The sequence below is a fragment of the Eubalaena glacialis genome, chromosome 18 (genome assembly GCF_028564815.1).
Source record: "Eubalaena glacialis isolate mEubGla1 chromosome 18, mEubGla1.1.hap2.+ XY, whole genome shotgun sequence".
Taxonomy (NCBI): Eukaryota; Metazoa; Chordata; class Mammalia; order Artiodactyla; family Balaenidae; genus Eubalaena; species Eubalaena glacialis.
This window is the reverse complement of record NC_083733.1, coordinates 54,003,757-54,019,290: the sequence shown is the minus strand read 5'-3', so window position 1 is coordinate 54,019,290 and position 15,534 is coordinate 54,003,757. Positions and strand designations below refer to the sequence as shown.

At 37.7% G+C, this 15,534-nt stretch overlaps 2 protein-coding genes across 3 annotated transcripts in view; one reads left to right on the top strand and one right to left on the bottom strand.

The window, feature by feature from the left end:
• LOC133078912 (zinc finger protein 260) overlaps positions 1 to 13,235 on the bottom strand; it is a 52,853-nt gene extending 39,618 nt beyond the window's left edge. Inside the window, exons 1-4 of one of the 2 annotated variants that reach the window (XM_061174123.1) lie at positions 13,153 to 13,235; positions 11,970 to 12,023; positions 2,070 to 2,163; positions 702 to 828 (exon numbers count right to left, since the gene is read on the bottom strand). In XM_061174123.1, the coding sequence (XP_061030106.1) occupies positions 702 to 828; positions 2,070 to 2,163; positions 11,970 to 11,983 (235 nt within the window). In that variant the 5' untranslated portion in view covers positions 11,984 to 12,023; positions 13,153 to 13,235. Of the gene's footprint in view, positions 1 to 701; positions 829 to 2,069; positions 2,164 to 11,969; positions 12,024 to 13,052; positions 13,119 to 13,152 lie in introns of those variants that run through there. The other variant, XM_061174120.1, reaches the window with a different exon arrangement.
• Positions 13,236 to 13,415: 180 nt separating this feature from the next.
• The window catches only part of ZNF382 (zinc finger protein 382), a 50,539-nt gene continuing 48,420 nt past the window's right edge, over positions 13,416 to 15,534 (top strand). The window contains exon 1 of the mRNA XM_061174113.1: positions 13,416 to 13,756. The gene's annotated coding sequence lies outside the window, so the exon portion shown is untranslated. The remainder of the gene's footprint in view (positions 13,757 to 15,534) is intronic.

Below are 15,534 nucleotides of genomic sequence, written 5' to 3'. Positions count from 1 at the left end.
TAACAACTCAGGACACAGTATCCTAGCTGTTCTCCCAGAAGGTGGGTAAGAAAGTAATAAAGAAATTTTAGCAATTCTGGGCTCAAACACAATATAATAGATATCTCAAAGGATACAGTGTATGTATCCTAGAAGTCAAATCCAAGGACTTCCCTGGTGGCGCAGTGGTTAAGAATCCACCTGCCAATGCAGGAGACACGGGTTCGAGCCCTGGTCTGGGAAGATCCCACATGCCACGGAGCAACTAAACCCGTGTGCCACAACTACTGAGCCTGCGCTCTACAGCCTGTGAGCCACAACTACTGAGCCCTCGTGCCACAACTACTGAAGCCTGCGTGCCTAGAGCCCGTGCTCCGCAACAAGAGAAGCCACCACAATGGGAAGCCTGCGCACTGCACTGAAAAGTAGTCCCCACTCACCGCAACTAGAGAAAGCCTACACGCAGCAACAAAGACCCAACACAGCCAAAAATAAATGAAGGTAGAAATTATAAGAAACTGAGAAGGGACTTCATAGAAATTACATGAAGAATGAGGAAGATGCTTAATGGAGTTGTCATCTCCAACACCATGCTCAATCCATGCCTTTGGAAACTGGGAGAAGAAATTCATCTAGTTTCTTAAAAGATAGCTTTGAGTTCACTGAATGTCAACTGATATTCTATAGAACATATTCTAAATTATGTAAACAGCTAAATTTACCCAGTGAGACCAAGTTGCTGTAATTTTCCATCATCACATCCCAGTACAAGTCCCTCTGAGCAGAATCCAGATACTCCCATTCCTCCTGAGAGAAGCTGATGACCACATCCCTGAATGTCACCAATTCCTGAAACAACAAACCACATATTATAAGTAAAATTGAAGGAAACATTTTTGAGTAAAAGATGAGAAATAAAGAATTGAATTAAACTATTATATATAGAATGGATAAACAACAAGGGACTACTGTATAGCACAGGGAACTATATTCAATATCCTGTAATAAACCATAATGGAAAAGAATATGAAAAAGAATATATATCTGTATAACTGGATCACTTTGCTGTACAACAGAAATTAACACAACATTGTAAATCAACTATACTTCAATAATATAAATTTTAAAAAAAAAGAAAAGGAATTGCATTACAGGAAGGGGTCTAATAGTAAGTACATTGGCCAGGGGTAGAAGCCTATGGTATGGGAAGTAAGGAAATTAATGCTTCCAAACCAGACTATGTACAGGTCTTTAAAGAATCCTTTTGATTCAGAGAAATCTTCCTGCATGCTATGGGATTTCTTAGATAAGCACGTCTGGAAATAAACAAAATAATCAGTTTACAAATTAAAAGAAATAGTGTATACATGAATGCTGCATGGTACATGCCTGCTGAATGAATTATCAATAATAGTGAATTTCTACATCCTCGTTCCTCTGTAAAGGAAAAATATCTAGCTTAGAAAATGGGATATGAACAATATTTTAAAATTTCTTACAACCCCAAGTTCATCACTGTAAATCACCATTTCACATTATATAAGAATTATAACTTCTAATGAAAAATTATTTATTAAATGCTTTTTAGTAGCTACAGAGTAGTCTGCTTGGTGGAAATATATCAGCCTTAATTATATTTGGACATAAGTTGGATAAGATCTCCTCCAATTCTGAAATCTACAGTAATCTACTATTTATGTCTGACTGAGACTAGTCAACATCAAATCCAGTCTACCTGGAAAAATAGGTCTGTTCAGAAGTACAGACTTTGCCCATATGTCATCAAATGGATCCATTTGCTCTTTTTCTCTACCCAAGAGTATGAAAAAGGCTGGTAAATGCCTCCATCTAGGGATTCCATTTCTACCCTATAGCTGCTCTGAACAAAACACTGAACACATAGGAATGTTGAACATTATTTAGAGAATAGATAGGCACATAGGAGGTACAGTGTGCTGTTTGACTCCAACTCTCACTGGAAAGTGAAAATGGGGATTTTTATGGGGATGTGGGGCAGGCTCTTAGGGCTGCTTTCTGGGAAGATTCAGACAAATGAAATGTTCACAAAGGAGAGAGAAATAGCAACTTACATGGTCCATGGTTAGAACTGTAAAGAATTGATCAGGGAATTCCACTTCTGGTATGACAGCATGAGGAGCTCCACCGACATGCTCCCCATTGAAACTGGTAAAATTATATATAAAAACATAGAACAAATGAAGAAACATTTGTAAATCTACTAAAACTTATTAAGAACTGTGAAAGTCTGCAGTATCTTAATCTAACCTGCACCATTCCTTGTCCATCCCATCCTAGTGAGAAAAAGATTCCATTGCAAACTAGTACAGCCAAGGACACAAACTTCCTCACCACTCAAGCCCTGTTCCCAGTCAGATAACTATCTTCCTGGGAGTAGAACATCAGCATTTCTCATTCTGCCCCCAGCTACCTGTTGCTCAGGCAAATGCAACGAAGGAATGGAGATTTTCTTCTGCCTAGTAGCCACACAAGAATTGTAGGCTGTACCTTGGGTGTGGCACTGCTGAGAATACTGGGGTTCCAACTGTCTTTGCCTTGGCTCATAGGGCAGGAGTTCCATGCCACGAGAGGCAAGTTGAAACCTAGGACTGCTGCCCAATCCCCTCCAGAGCCCTCTCCAAAGGAACTGCCTTCATTTGCAACAGAGTGTGAAGAAGTTCAAGGGTAAGGACATTCACAAAAACAGTGGAAATTTTGGTGAAAGGCTATTGGGAGAAGATTGAAAAATTCATTGGAGATAAATGCTAAACTGTAGGCTGGCTAGTTTGTCAGAAAGGATCAGAGAAAGATACTTGGGGAGCCCTTCCTATTGTCAGAACAAATCTCAGACATTGACTTGATTTCATTAGTCTGTGAAGCAGTGTAACCCCACAGCATTACTGAAAACAGTAGTGCCATCAGTCACAATCAGTGGATCCTAACAGCTTGGTGTGGTCAGGTAAAGAGACACTCAAAGACAGCCCTGTCAAAACCACTGTCATCCAAGGGTAACTGTGGTAATAGCAAAGTCTATACCCCAAGGAGCAACATCAGAGATTTACACTATGGGGGAGATAGATTTCACTTCACTAATCTAGCCAGTCACTAAACAAGAAAGCAAATAACAATAACAAGCCTGGGGAGAAGGAGTAGACAAAAGTACCAGAGTTACAACAACTATCTAAAATACCTACTTTCCACAAACAAGAGACAGGTGAAGAAATAGGAAAATATAACCCATAAACCAAAAACACCAAAGCCAAAACCAAACAGACAACAGAAACTGCCTGTGAGAAAGCAACCAGATTTAACAAAGACTTCAAAGTAGCCATTATAAATATGTTCAATAAACAAAGGAACCCATGCTTAAAGTAAATGAAGGTATGATCACAATGTCATATCAAATAAAGAATCAGTGAAGAGACAGAAGTTATTTAATATCACCAGATGGAAATTCTGGAGTTGAAAAGTACTAAATGAAAATTTCACTAGAGTAACTCAACTGTAGATGTGAACTGGGCAGAAAAAAAAGTACTAGAAAACTTAAAGGTAACGTGATAGAGATCATGCAATCTGAAGAACAAAGGAAGACAACACAAGGAAGAAAAATGAAAAGAGCATCAGAGAAATGTTGGACACCATTAAGCACACACCTGTAATAAATGTAACAGAAAAGAGGAAAGGCGCATTTTAATATATTCAAATAAATAATGGATGAAAAGTTCCCAGGACTTCCCTGGTGGTCCAGTGGTAAAGAATCCGCCTTCCAATGCAGGGGACACGGGTTTGAGCCCTGGTCTGGGAAGATCCCACATGCCGTGGAGCAACTAAGCCCGTACGCCACAACTACTGAGCCTGTGCTCTAGAGCCCGCGAGCCACAACTACTGAAGCCCGCACACCTAGAACCCGTGCTCCGCAACAAGAGAAGCCACCACAATGAGAAGCCTGCGCACTGCAACGAAGAGTAGCCCCCGCTCGCTGCAACTAGAGAAAGCCTGCACGCAGCAACAAAAGACCCAGCGCAGCCAAAAATAAATTAAAAAAATTTTTAAATCAACTGTATGAAGTAATTCATATATATGTATACATATACATAAATATTATATATATACACACACATAACATGTATTATTGGGCCTGCAACATATATAAATGTAATATGTTTGACAATAATAACACAAAGGAGATAGGTAGAAGAAAAGCTGCATTGGGCAAAGGAAACGAATCCAGATGGTAATCTGAATCCACAGGTTCAAATAAAGAGAATGAAAAGTGATAAACAGGATTAATATAACAAAGCTACATATCATCTATAGCTGTTTATGTGCTACAATGGTAGAGTTGAGTAGGTGTGACAGAGACTGTGTAATCCACAAAGCCTAAAATATTTAATATCTGTCCTTTACAGAAAAAAAAACTTGTTAACCCCTACTGTAGAAGTTAATTTATGCATTTTTCACCTGTTACAACTGTAAACCCCTTGTTGTTGAGTGTAAACTATTTCAGTTACTTTGGGCAACTATTTGACACAATCTACTAAAGAAACATATATACTGTGACTTAGCAATTCCACTCTTGTGTATATGCCCAACAGAAATGAGTTTTTCCATCCAAAAAGTATGTAAAAGAATTATTTTAGCTGCATTTCTTTATACTGTCCTGAAACTGTTAACAACCCAAACATCCATCAACAGAAGCAGGGAAAAATTAAATGAGATACATTCCTATAGTGGAAGATTACTTAAGAATAAAACTGAACAAACAGCAGATGATTTTCATAAACATGAGGTTGAGCAAAAGAGGGCAGAAAAAAAATGTACATAATGGGGACTTCCCTGGCTGTCCAGTAGTTAAGACTCTGTGCTTCCACTGCAGGGGGTGCAGGTTCGATCCCTAGTTGGGAAACTAAGATCCCACATGCCACACAGCACGGCCAAAAAAAAAAAAAAAAGTACATAATGTACGATTCCATTTATATGAACTTCCAAATTAGTTAAAACTTATCTATTGTAATAGTGAAAAGAATATTGGTTACCTTTGTTGGGGGTAAAGGCAAGTTGGTAATGACTGGAAGGAAACAGAAGGGAGCATCCTGGAGTGTTGGAAATATGCTATATCTTAGCTGTGTAATGGTTACATAGATATACATAAATGTTAAAAACAATCCAGCTTTAGAATATGGTTTGTATAGTTTACATTAAGTTACGTCTAAGAAAAAAACCAAACCCACAAAGTGGCAGAGCTGAGTTTTGAACTCATATTCCTCTTACTACAAAGACAGTTCTAACTCTGGTTCTTGTCTCTTTAGTTCAGAATTTCTTCTTTATGGAGTGAAATCTGAGCATGGGTAGTAGTTCACTGGCAAGTTAGAAACAATCTATAACCTACCAAAATTTACTAAAGCATGAAAGTTATTAACTAAATCCATTCATGTCCATGGATATCTCATGGGTGCAGTAAACAATGAACTCAGTGGATCTGGAGTACCCAAACTCTGCTCTTTCCAAAGAAGGGAATGGCCCTTGAACAGCTCCTGGGAGACAACCTCTGAGCCCTTACAATATCCTGCTTGATAAGAGCATATCTGGGCTATGCCAGACAGATAATTTATGCTATAAATGTGATTTATGGTAAACACCTATTTTTGTTGGCCAGGGGTCCTGGGATGCACTGTATCAATTTGACCTCTGAAGCAGCTAAGCCTAGTCACACAGTTGCTCCATGACTGTGTGACTCACTCTCAATAAGGAGTCTGGACATCAAGGCTCAGGTGAGTTTCCCTGACCTACTTCACATGTGTTGTTACAAAATGGTGCTGGCAGAATTTAGTGCTGTCTATATGACTCCACTGGAAGTACACATCTAATTTCTCCTGGACTTTTCTCTTTGCTGATCTTAATCTGTATCCTTTGACTGTAATAAACCATGAACACAAGCATAACAGTTTTTCTGGATTTTGTGAGTCCTAGCAAATCGTCAATCTGAGGATGGTTTTGGTAAACCCTGACAATCCATGGCTTTAGTGTAAGTTGGTAAAAACCTAACAGCCTTGGGTTTGTCTTCATGACGTCTCTCCTCATCAACTTCAAATGCATGTCATCCAATTTCTTTAATGATCATTATCATACCCTACTATAGTTTTAGTCCTATTCACAGTTTATATTATGTGATCAGTTATAAACAAGTTAAGGGATAGCAACTATGTCTCTTTAATGCTAATATCCACACCAATAACATGAATAAAATTGGCATATTACAGGCATTTAATAAATATTTAATCTGTAAATGCAACTTCTGGAAATTTTTCCTTAAGTAACAGATAAAAAAGTAGACAAAATTCTATTACAATGATCTACATCAGCGTAGTTTATGATAATTCTAAATATCTATGGATAGACAACAGGTTAAAGTGTGGTGAGCTATATGTTAGCAATATCTATGCAGTATTTAACAATGATAACATTGATTCATATTAAATGTTGGGGGAAAAAATTTTGATGAATTACTCATCAAACAATCAGATTTTTAAAATAATTGGAGGTTGTATACTATCATGATAAAGAACATAAAATCTATCATCCAAAATTCAGTTTGCAAATCTTATCTTTGGCTGTTACTGTGTAACCTTTTACTAAGTTACTTAACTGCCTTAATTTCCTCATCAGTAAAATGGAAATAACAACATGACCTACCTCAAAGTGTTGCTGTCTGGATCAAATTAAATAAAAGACATAAAGCATTTTCAGTGCCATATAAAAAGCACCTAATGATACCTAATAAAAGCTGTCTGCTAATTTATGAAATGGTAAAGAATATTTCACATCCCTTGTTTCATTATTTTTAAAAAATTCCCTCTATGCTTCACCTTTGTGCTACAGCAAAATTTGAGATTTTCAGGTCTGTTCTTTCTTATAATGTTAACTCATTTCAGAGTCCAGCCTTGAGATTACAATTTTTCCTCAATAATATTTGTCACAAAGATTCTCAAAAATGAAAGGATATATCTCCTTGCCCTCTACACAAAACTGCAGACATATAACTAGAATCTATCTAATATGTGACAATTTGAGCATAAAAGGCTTAATCTTGTTCCTCTGTCCAACACAGAGAGTTACATGCATATTTATTTGTTTCTATAAAACTGTCCTTTCAAGTGTAATTTGTATAATGAGGTCTTGTATGATACCTGGATTTCCCAGATCATTCCTATGTCCTCTGAAAGAAACCACCACTTCTTAAAAAACCATGAATCTCTGATCAGCAGTCTTAATTCATGATTTGTTCTCCTGGTAATTGTTTATTTGATATCTATGTAATCCCCAAAGCTTTGAAAACTTAGATATGTCAAATCACATGGTGACCACTGGCACTTTCTACTTATTCCTACATGCCTAGAAGTGTGATAAAACTGTGACTTTGTCTCACTTATGTGGCAAATTTATGTAATTCTTTTTGCAGAAACAAAAGAAGAAATACATATCCAGGTTCAAAAATTCTCAACAAAATATTAGCAAACTGAATTCAAAAATACATTTAAAGGATCATACACCATGACCAAGTGGGATTTATTCCATGGATGCAAGAATGGTTCACCATCCCCAAAACAATTAATGTGATACATCATATTAACAAAATGAGGGATAAAACACACATGATCATCTCAATAGATGCATAAAGCATTTGACAAAATTAAACATCCATTTATGATAAAAACTCTCAGTAAACTGGATATAGAGGGAACATACCTCAGCATAATAAAGGTCATATATAACAAGTCCACAGCAAATATCATACTTAATGGTGAAAAGCTGACAGCTTTTCCTCCAAGATCAGGAACAAGACAAGGATACCCACTCTTGCCACTTTTATTCAACACAGTATTAGAAGTCTTAGCCAGAGCAATTACATGTTAAAAAAAAAAAGAGAGAGAGAGAACAGAAAAAAGAAATAAAAGACATCCAAATGAGAAAAGAAGCAAAACTGTCACTATTTGCAGATGTGATATTATATACAAGAAAAGCCTAATGATTCCACCAAAAAACTATTAGAAGTAATAAATATAATAAAGTTGCAGGATACAAAATCAATATACAAAAAATCAGTTGTATTTCTATGGACTAATAATGAACACTCAGAAAGAAAAATTAAGAGAACAATCTCGTTTACAAGTGCATCAAAAAGAATAAAATACCTAGGAATAAATTGAGCCAAGGAGGTGAAAGACCTGTACACCAAAAAATATAAGACACTGATGAAAGAAATTGAAGAAGACATAAATAAATGGAAAGGTATTCCATGTTCATGGATTGGAAGAATTAATGCTACCCAAAACAATCTACAGATTCAGGGTAATCCCTATCAAAATTCCCATCCAATGGCATCTTTCAGAAAAATAGAAAAAACAATCCTAAAATTTGTATGGAATCACAAAAGGCCCCAAATAGCCAAAGAAATTTTGAGAAAGAAAAACAAAGCTGGAGGCATCATGCTTCCTGATTCCAAATTATATTACAAAGCTATAGTAATCGAACCAGTGTGGTATTGGTTTTTTAAAAAACCACGCACAGACAAAGGAACAGAATAGAGCCCAGAAATAAACCCAAGTACTTATGGTCAATTTATGACAATGGAGCCAAGAATATACAATGTAGTAAGGACAGTCTCTTCAATAGTGTTGGGAAAATGGACAGCCACATGCAAAAGCATGAAACTAGACCACTATTTTGCACCATACACAAAACTCAAAATGGATTAAAGACTTGAACATAAAACCCGAAAACATAAAACTCCTAAAAGATAATACAGTGGGTAAGCAACTTGACATCCGTCTTGGCAGTGATTTTTTTTTTGGATTTAGCACGAAAAAGCAAAAGCAACAAAAGCAAAAAACAAAACAAAACAAACAAGTGGGACTATATCAAACTAAAAAACCATCAGCAAAATGAAAAGGCAACCTACTAATGGAGAAAATATTTGCAAATCATATTACTGATAAGGGGTTAATATCCAAAACATACAAAGAACTCATACAACTCAATAGCAAAAAAACAAACAATTCGATTTTAAAAATGGGCAGAGGGTTTGAATAGACATTTTTCCAAGGAAAACATAGATTTCCACCAGGTACATGAAAAGGTGCTCAACATCATTAATCATCAGGGAAATGCAAATCAAAACCACAATGAAACATCACCTCAACTGTTAGAATGGCTATCATCAAAAAGACAAGAGATAACAAATGCTGGCGAGGATGTGGAGAAAAAGGAATCCTTGTGCACTGTTCGTGGGAATGTAAATTGGTGCAGCCACTACGGAAAACAGAATGGAGGTTCCTTTAAAAAATTAAAAACAGAAATACCATATGATCCTGCAATTCCACTTCTGGGTATTTATCTTAAGGAAACTAAAACACTAACTCAGAAAGACTTATGTACCCCCATGTTCATGCAGCATTATTTACAATAGCAGGCATGGAAACAACCTAAGTGTCCACAGATGGATGAATGGGTAAAGAAAATGTCACACACACACACACACACACACACACACGGAATATTATTCAGCCACTAAAAAAAGAATGAAACCTTGCCGTTTGTGACAACATGGATGAACCCTGAAGGCATTATGCTAAGTGAAATAAGTAAGAGCAAGACAAATACTGTATGATCTTACTTATATGTGGAATCTAAAAAACCAAAAACCAAAAGACAAACTCCAGACACTGAAAACAGATAGATGGTTGCCAGAGATGGTGGGTAAGGAGTGGACAAAATGGGTGAAGGTGGTCAAAAGGTACAAACTTTTAGTTATAAAATAAATAAATCATGGGGATCAATGTCCACCAAGATGACTATAGTTGATAATATTGTACTGTATATTTGAAAGTTGCTAAGGGTGTATCTTAAAAGTTCTTATCACAAGGAAAAAAACAACTCATAATTATGAGTTGTTTGTAATGTAAAATGAATTTATGAATTTATGAATTTATGAATTTATTCATAAATTTAATTTATGAATGTAAAAAAACAACTCATAATTATGTATAATGATGAATGTTAACTAGATTTATTGTGGTCTTTTTGCAATATACACAAATATCAATCATTATGTTATTCACTTGAAACTAATACAATGTTATATGTCAATTATATCTCCAAAAAAATAAAACAAAACAACAAAAAAAAGCCCCACATACCTAGAGAGAAAAATTTTGGAAGAATGTACATTATGTTATTACAAGTGATTATTCTGGATGGTGGGACTATGAGTAATTATTGACTTTATACTTTACAAGTTCCTAAAAACTGAATATTTTACAACAAACCTGCATTAATTCCATCATCAGAAATATATGAGAGCTATTTCTGCATAACAGATTTAACAGAGTTGGAGGCAAGTTTTCCTTCTGTTTAATAACATTATGAACAAAAAGATCTTCAAAATGAGTGGGAACATGAAGGAAATTTGTGACTGAAATAAATTACTTCTACAAACTTGTGAACATCCTTTAGTTCTATCACACCAGTGCAGTAGGGTTAGTTAGGAACTATATAATAGAATAATTTTGAACATAATTTCAACAGATTTGTGGTCCTTTGTGAGCACCAAAATGGAATCAAATTGCCTTAGGTTAAGAATTTCTATTTTAGGACTTTTGCAAATCTGGCTGTTAAAAATTCCTTTTAAGTGCTCATCAAAATTAACTTTATATTTTCATTAGTCTTCATTTATAGAAATTTATGAGGAATATTTAGAATCTTCACATAATAACAACTATTTTTTTTCTTGAGGACTTATTAAGTACAAGGTACTCATTAAGTGGTCTAGGGCTATGCCCAGATTAATGTACCAATTCTCATAAAATCCATAAGGCACTGATGTGATTATTATGTACATTTTATAAAAAGAAATTATAAAACATAGACTAATAACTATTGACCTCCTTGAAATACGACTAGTGTGAACAAAGAACTGAATTTTCAATTTAGTTTTAATTAAAATACAAAAGCAATATAAAATGTTTTTCAATTAAACACAATTTTATTGTTTTGGTGTGAAAATATTTCACCTTAACCACTGAAAATTTAGCATCCAAACTGAGAAGTGCTATAACAATAAAATATGCACGAAATTTTGAAAACTTAGTATGAAGATATGAATGTAAAATACTTCAATTTATTTGTTATTATATGTTGAAATAATATTTTAGAGATATTGGTTCAAATAAGATGCATTATCAAAATTAATTTCAACTATTTCTTTCTACTTTTTAAAATGTGTTCAATAGAAATTGTAAAATTATCTAAGTGGCTTTCATTATATTTCCATTAGTGTTGCTTTAGACTCAAATACCACTATACCACACTGCCTATCACAGTCTACACCAATATGTGGTCTGAAACAAAGTCTACTGCCAAATCTCAAACAAGACTTGGTTGTCACCACTCAAAACTCCCCATGGATTCTCTGGAAAAACTCCCTGCCCTTGTACACACATACCTCTCTTCACGAAACTCCAATCATATACCCACTCTTAAATGTCAAAGTCAACTTTGTCACTTACGGATTGAAATCAAACCACTTTCTATCTGGCTTTGTTTGGAAATCAAAGGTATCTGCTATGTTATTCTACCTAACCTTAACAAAGCATATTCTAAAACAAGCCTTTAATTTATCCTCCACGAGTTGTATTTCTGTGCTATCCTTTGGAAAGAAGAGCATGTGCAGTAATTGAATGATTTACCCAATGGGTATGGGAATATTAACTGGAAAGGAAAAGGGTATTTGGAAAGGCACTGGAAGAGAAGGGGACCCATCTCTATGGCCCTGTTATTAATTGGGAAGGGAAGTCCTATGAACCAGGAAAATTGATAAGTCACAATTAGGTAGGGAAGTTTAAAGGAAGGAAAGCAAATATTCTATGCTCTGTAAAACAAAAATGTATGACAACAAAAAGCAAACACGAACTGACCTTGTATGGGCCATTAAGTTAGTAGCAATGCTCTCCACTTCAGAACTTGCAGAGCTACAGGACCAAGAAGAAGGGACTTGTGAGACTCAGGACTGGCTAAGAGTTGTGGTGAACACACTGTCCACCATCAGACATGACCCATCACCCACCACAAATACAAGCGGATAGAAGTCAGAGTGAAACTAGAATGCTGACTTTTACCAGTATCAGAGAAAAAAGTAAGCATCACCTATGCCCAGAGCTGGAATCTAAGTTCACAGCAGTTTCTACAGGACACAGCTCAGGGAATGCTGTAGTTCTGAAAGGTGTAAATGGCCTCCATAATGCATCCAAGGGAGTTTAACCCACGAAGGGGTTCTACACCTGTGCCCTCCCCTCATGTCTTCCCAGAAGCCTGTCTTGAAGGCAAGTGCAGGCCTAAATGCTAATCCAAGGATTCAGTATGTACTTTTCTATTGGGAACTTTCATTATAGGAGTGAAATTCATGACTTTCACTCTGATGGCCATCCCTCTACAGCTAGACCCAACTGGCTACATGGTGTGAGGACAGAAGAGAATCCAGGGAAACACATTCCAAGAAACGATGGAACCTACAATTGGACCTGGATGGGCAACACTCACTTCACCAATGCCCCCTCTGTGTAAAGTACGAGGCTGGGTACTGGGGACATGGTGTTATAGCTTATACACACACACGTACAAAAAAATTTTACACACTCCTAGCTGAAAAAAACAAAACTCCAAACTTCAACAAGCTCATTGAAAACAAAATTTAAAAACTCCACTTCGTGCACACTTATAGTCAGTCACAACAGAGATGTTACAGGATCACTCGGTCACAGCGTCAGTCAGACACCCTCGTCGCCACCATGTTAACCATGGTCACACAGTAGGCTCCGCCCCCACTGACAGTCTCACCAGCCCAATCAGATACCAGTCACGCCATCCCAGGGCCCCGTCACACGCACTCTAGCCCTCGCTCTCTCGCTCTCACGCACGCACAGGCGCGAACTAACACTCAACAACGACGCCGTCACAAACAGTAGCACCCGCAACCATGGTCGTCCGCGGCTCACGCATACACAAGCTCCTGGCTCCACAAGCCCCATCCACGCTCTGCGAGCTTGACGCCTCCTCACCGCCAGCCCCTCCCGCAGCTTAACCTGGGTCACCTCAACTCACCAGGCATAACCCAATAACGACCACGACACCGGAAGGGGAACCAAAGGTCGAAGTTCATTGGCGGCTCTGGGGCCTGTGGGAAACGTAGTCCAACACCGAAAAAGTCCAGACTTGAGAGCGGAGCGTGGAGCCCACCAGCTGCAGAGACACCCTCCTCCCCGCCCCGAGACTCCCGGGAATTCCAGGGCGCAATGATCGCACGCCTTTGGTGGAGGGGTTGCAGCTGATTGTCCTTCCAGACGCCGAAGAGCCGGGTGATGTCCTCTGAGAGCGAGGTGAGGTCGCGGAAGGAAGGAGAGCCCAAGCCGAGGAAGTAATCGCAAACCTGGGCCGGGGAGGGCAGAAAAGGGAACCGGAAGCCGGGTGCGGGCCGAGGAGGCAAACGGAAGAAGCCTGGCTAGGGTAGGGCTGGCTGAGAATTGGAAGCTCCGGGCCTAGGAGGGAAGAGGGAGTTGGGAACCCGGCAGAGGAGGGCCGGGGCGGGAATCGTGAATCTCTGCCGAGGGAGGCCGGGCTAAGAAGGGCTGAAGCCGTGCGGAGGGACTTCGGGCAGGAGAGGGCCCAGGCGAGAAGTTCACTCAGGCCTGTACGTGCGGGACCCCAGGTCCGTGATCGTGAACCAGAGGGTCAAGGGTTTTGTTTTTGTCAGTTTTGCCCCTTGAGAAAGCCCCAACACCCACGGCACATAGCAGACACGCAGTGAGTGTATGAACGCCCTTGGCGTGTTTAATATCATCACCGCCAGGAAGTTCCCTGGTGTCCTTTTCCTGTTAGTCTCACAGCAGAGACAGCCATGGTTCTGATACATGTCATCGTAATTTAGTTTTGTCAGTTCTACAATTCCAATTGTCTCCTTTAGCTCATCCTAGTATTGTAAGATTTATTAATGTTGTTTAGTTCATTCCTTTTGTTTCTGGACAGCATTCCATTGTGCAAATGTGCCACAATTTGTGTTTTCATTTTTCTCTGTATGAACATTTAGTGTATTTCCAGGTTTTATGTATTTTGATAACGCTGGCATGTTTCTGTTTCTCCTGGGGAGATACCTAGTGGAAGAAAATGCTGATAATAGGTTAAGTTTCTATTTAACTTCCTAAGAAGCTGACAAACCTTGTAGGATTAGTTACGATTTCTGTTTGAGATTGTATGTGACTGTGAAGTAAGTGGTTTCTGAGTTTGATTTGGTATTCTTCTATGGAATTAGGAGATGGGCTCAGTGGAGTCAGGAATATCACGTAGGGTCCATGGAATTGTGGTTTTGTGAAGTGGGTGAGATCACAGGAAACAAGGTGTCTGTACCAACTCATCATGATTTTGTGTGTTCATTATAATGTGACTGTGAAAGTGGATCACTACATAAGTGTTATTAATGAATGACTGCAAAACTGTGTGTGTCTAGTTAGGTGTGTTTCATTTTGGTTCTGCTTGCAGAATTATGACTGTTTCTAATCAAGTAAAATAGCAATATAAGATTATCCAAAGGAAATGAAAACAGGATGTTAAAGAGATACCTGACTCCTATTTTCACTGCAGCAATATTCACAACAGCCAAGACATGGAAACAGCCTGAGTGTCCACTGACAGATGAATGGATAAAGAAAATGTGTGTGTTTACACATATGCACTCATTCACACACACTCATTCACACACACACACACACTCTGGAGTATTATTCGGCCTTAAAGAAGGAAATCCTGCCATTTGTGACAACATGGAAGGACACTGAGGGCATTATGCTAAGTGAAATAAGTCAGACAGAGAAAGGCAAATACTATGTTTTCACTGTATGTGGAATCTAAAAAAACCCGAACTCGTTGAAATAGAGAGTAGAATAATAGTGGTTGCCTGAGGGTGGGAGAAAGGGAGAGATGTTGGTCAAAGGTTATAAGATGAATAAGTTCTGGGGATCTAATGTACAGCGTGGTGACAATTATTAATAATACTCTGTATTATATACTTGGAAGTTGTTAAGTGATTAGATCTTAAATGTTATCACCACACACAAAAAAGCATAATTATATGAGGTAACTAACCTTATCGTGGTGATCTTTTCCCAATATATACATGTATCAAATCATCACATTGTACATCTTAAACTTAAGTATGTTACTTTAAAAAAAAAGAATTGGAAAGTAGGAGGTAAAATTAATTTCTAGATGACTGGATTGCATACTTGGAACACCACCAGAACTAATTCTAATATGTTGAAATGACTAGGGTTCAAGAAGTAGTACACAAGAAAATACTTTTTTTACCTCTATGTACTACTTTTAACAGATTTGAGTGAGGTTTTTTTCCCTGTTCCTGGATGAAATTATGGGTGATTTAATAACTTTTTCAGTCGCTCTAAGCTAAGGAAAGTATCTGAAATACTTCGAATC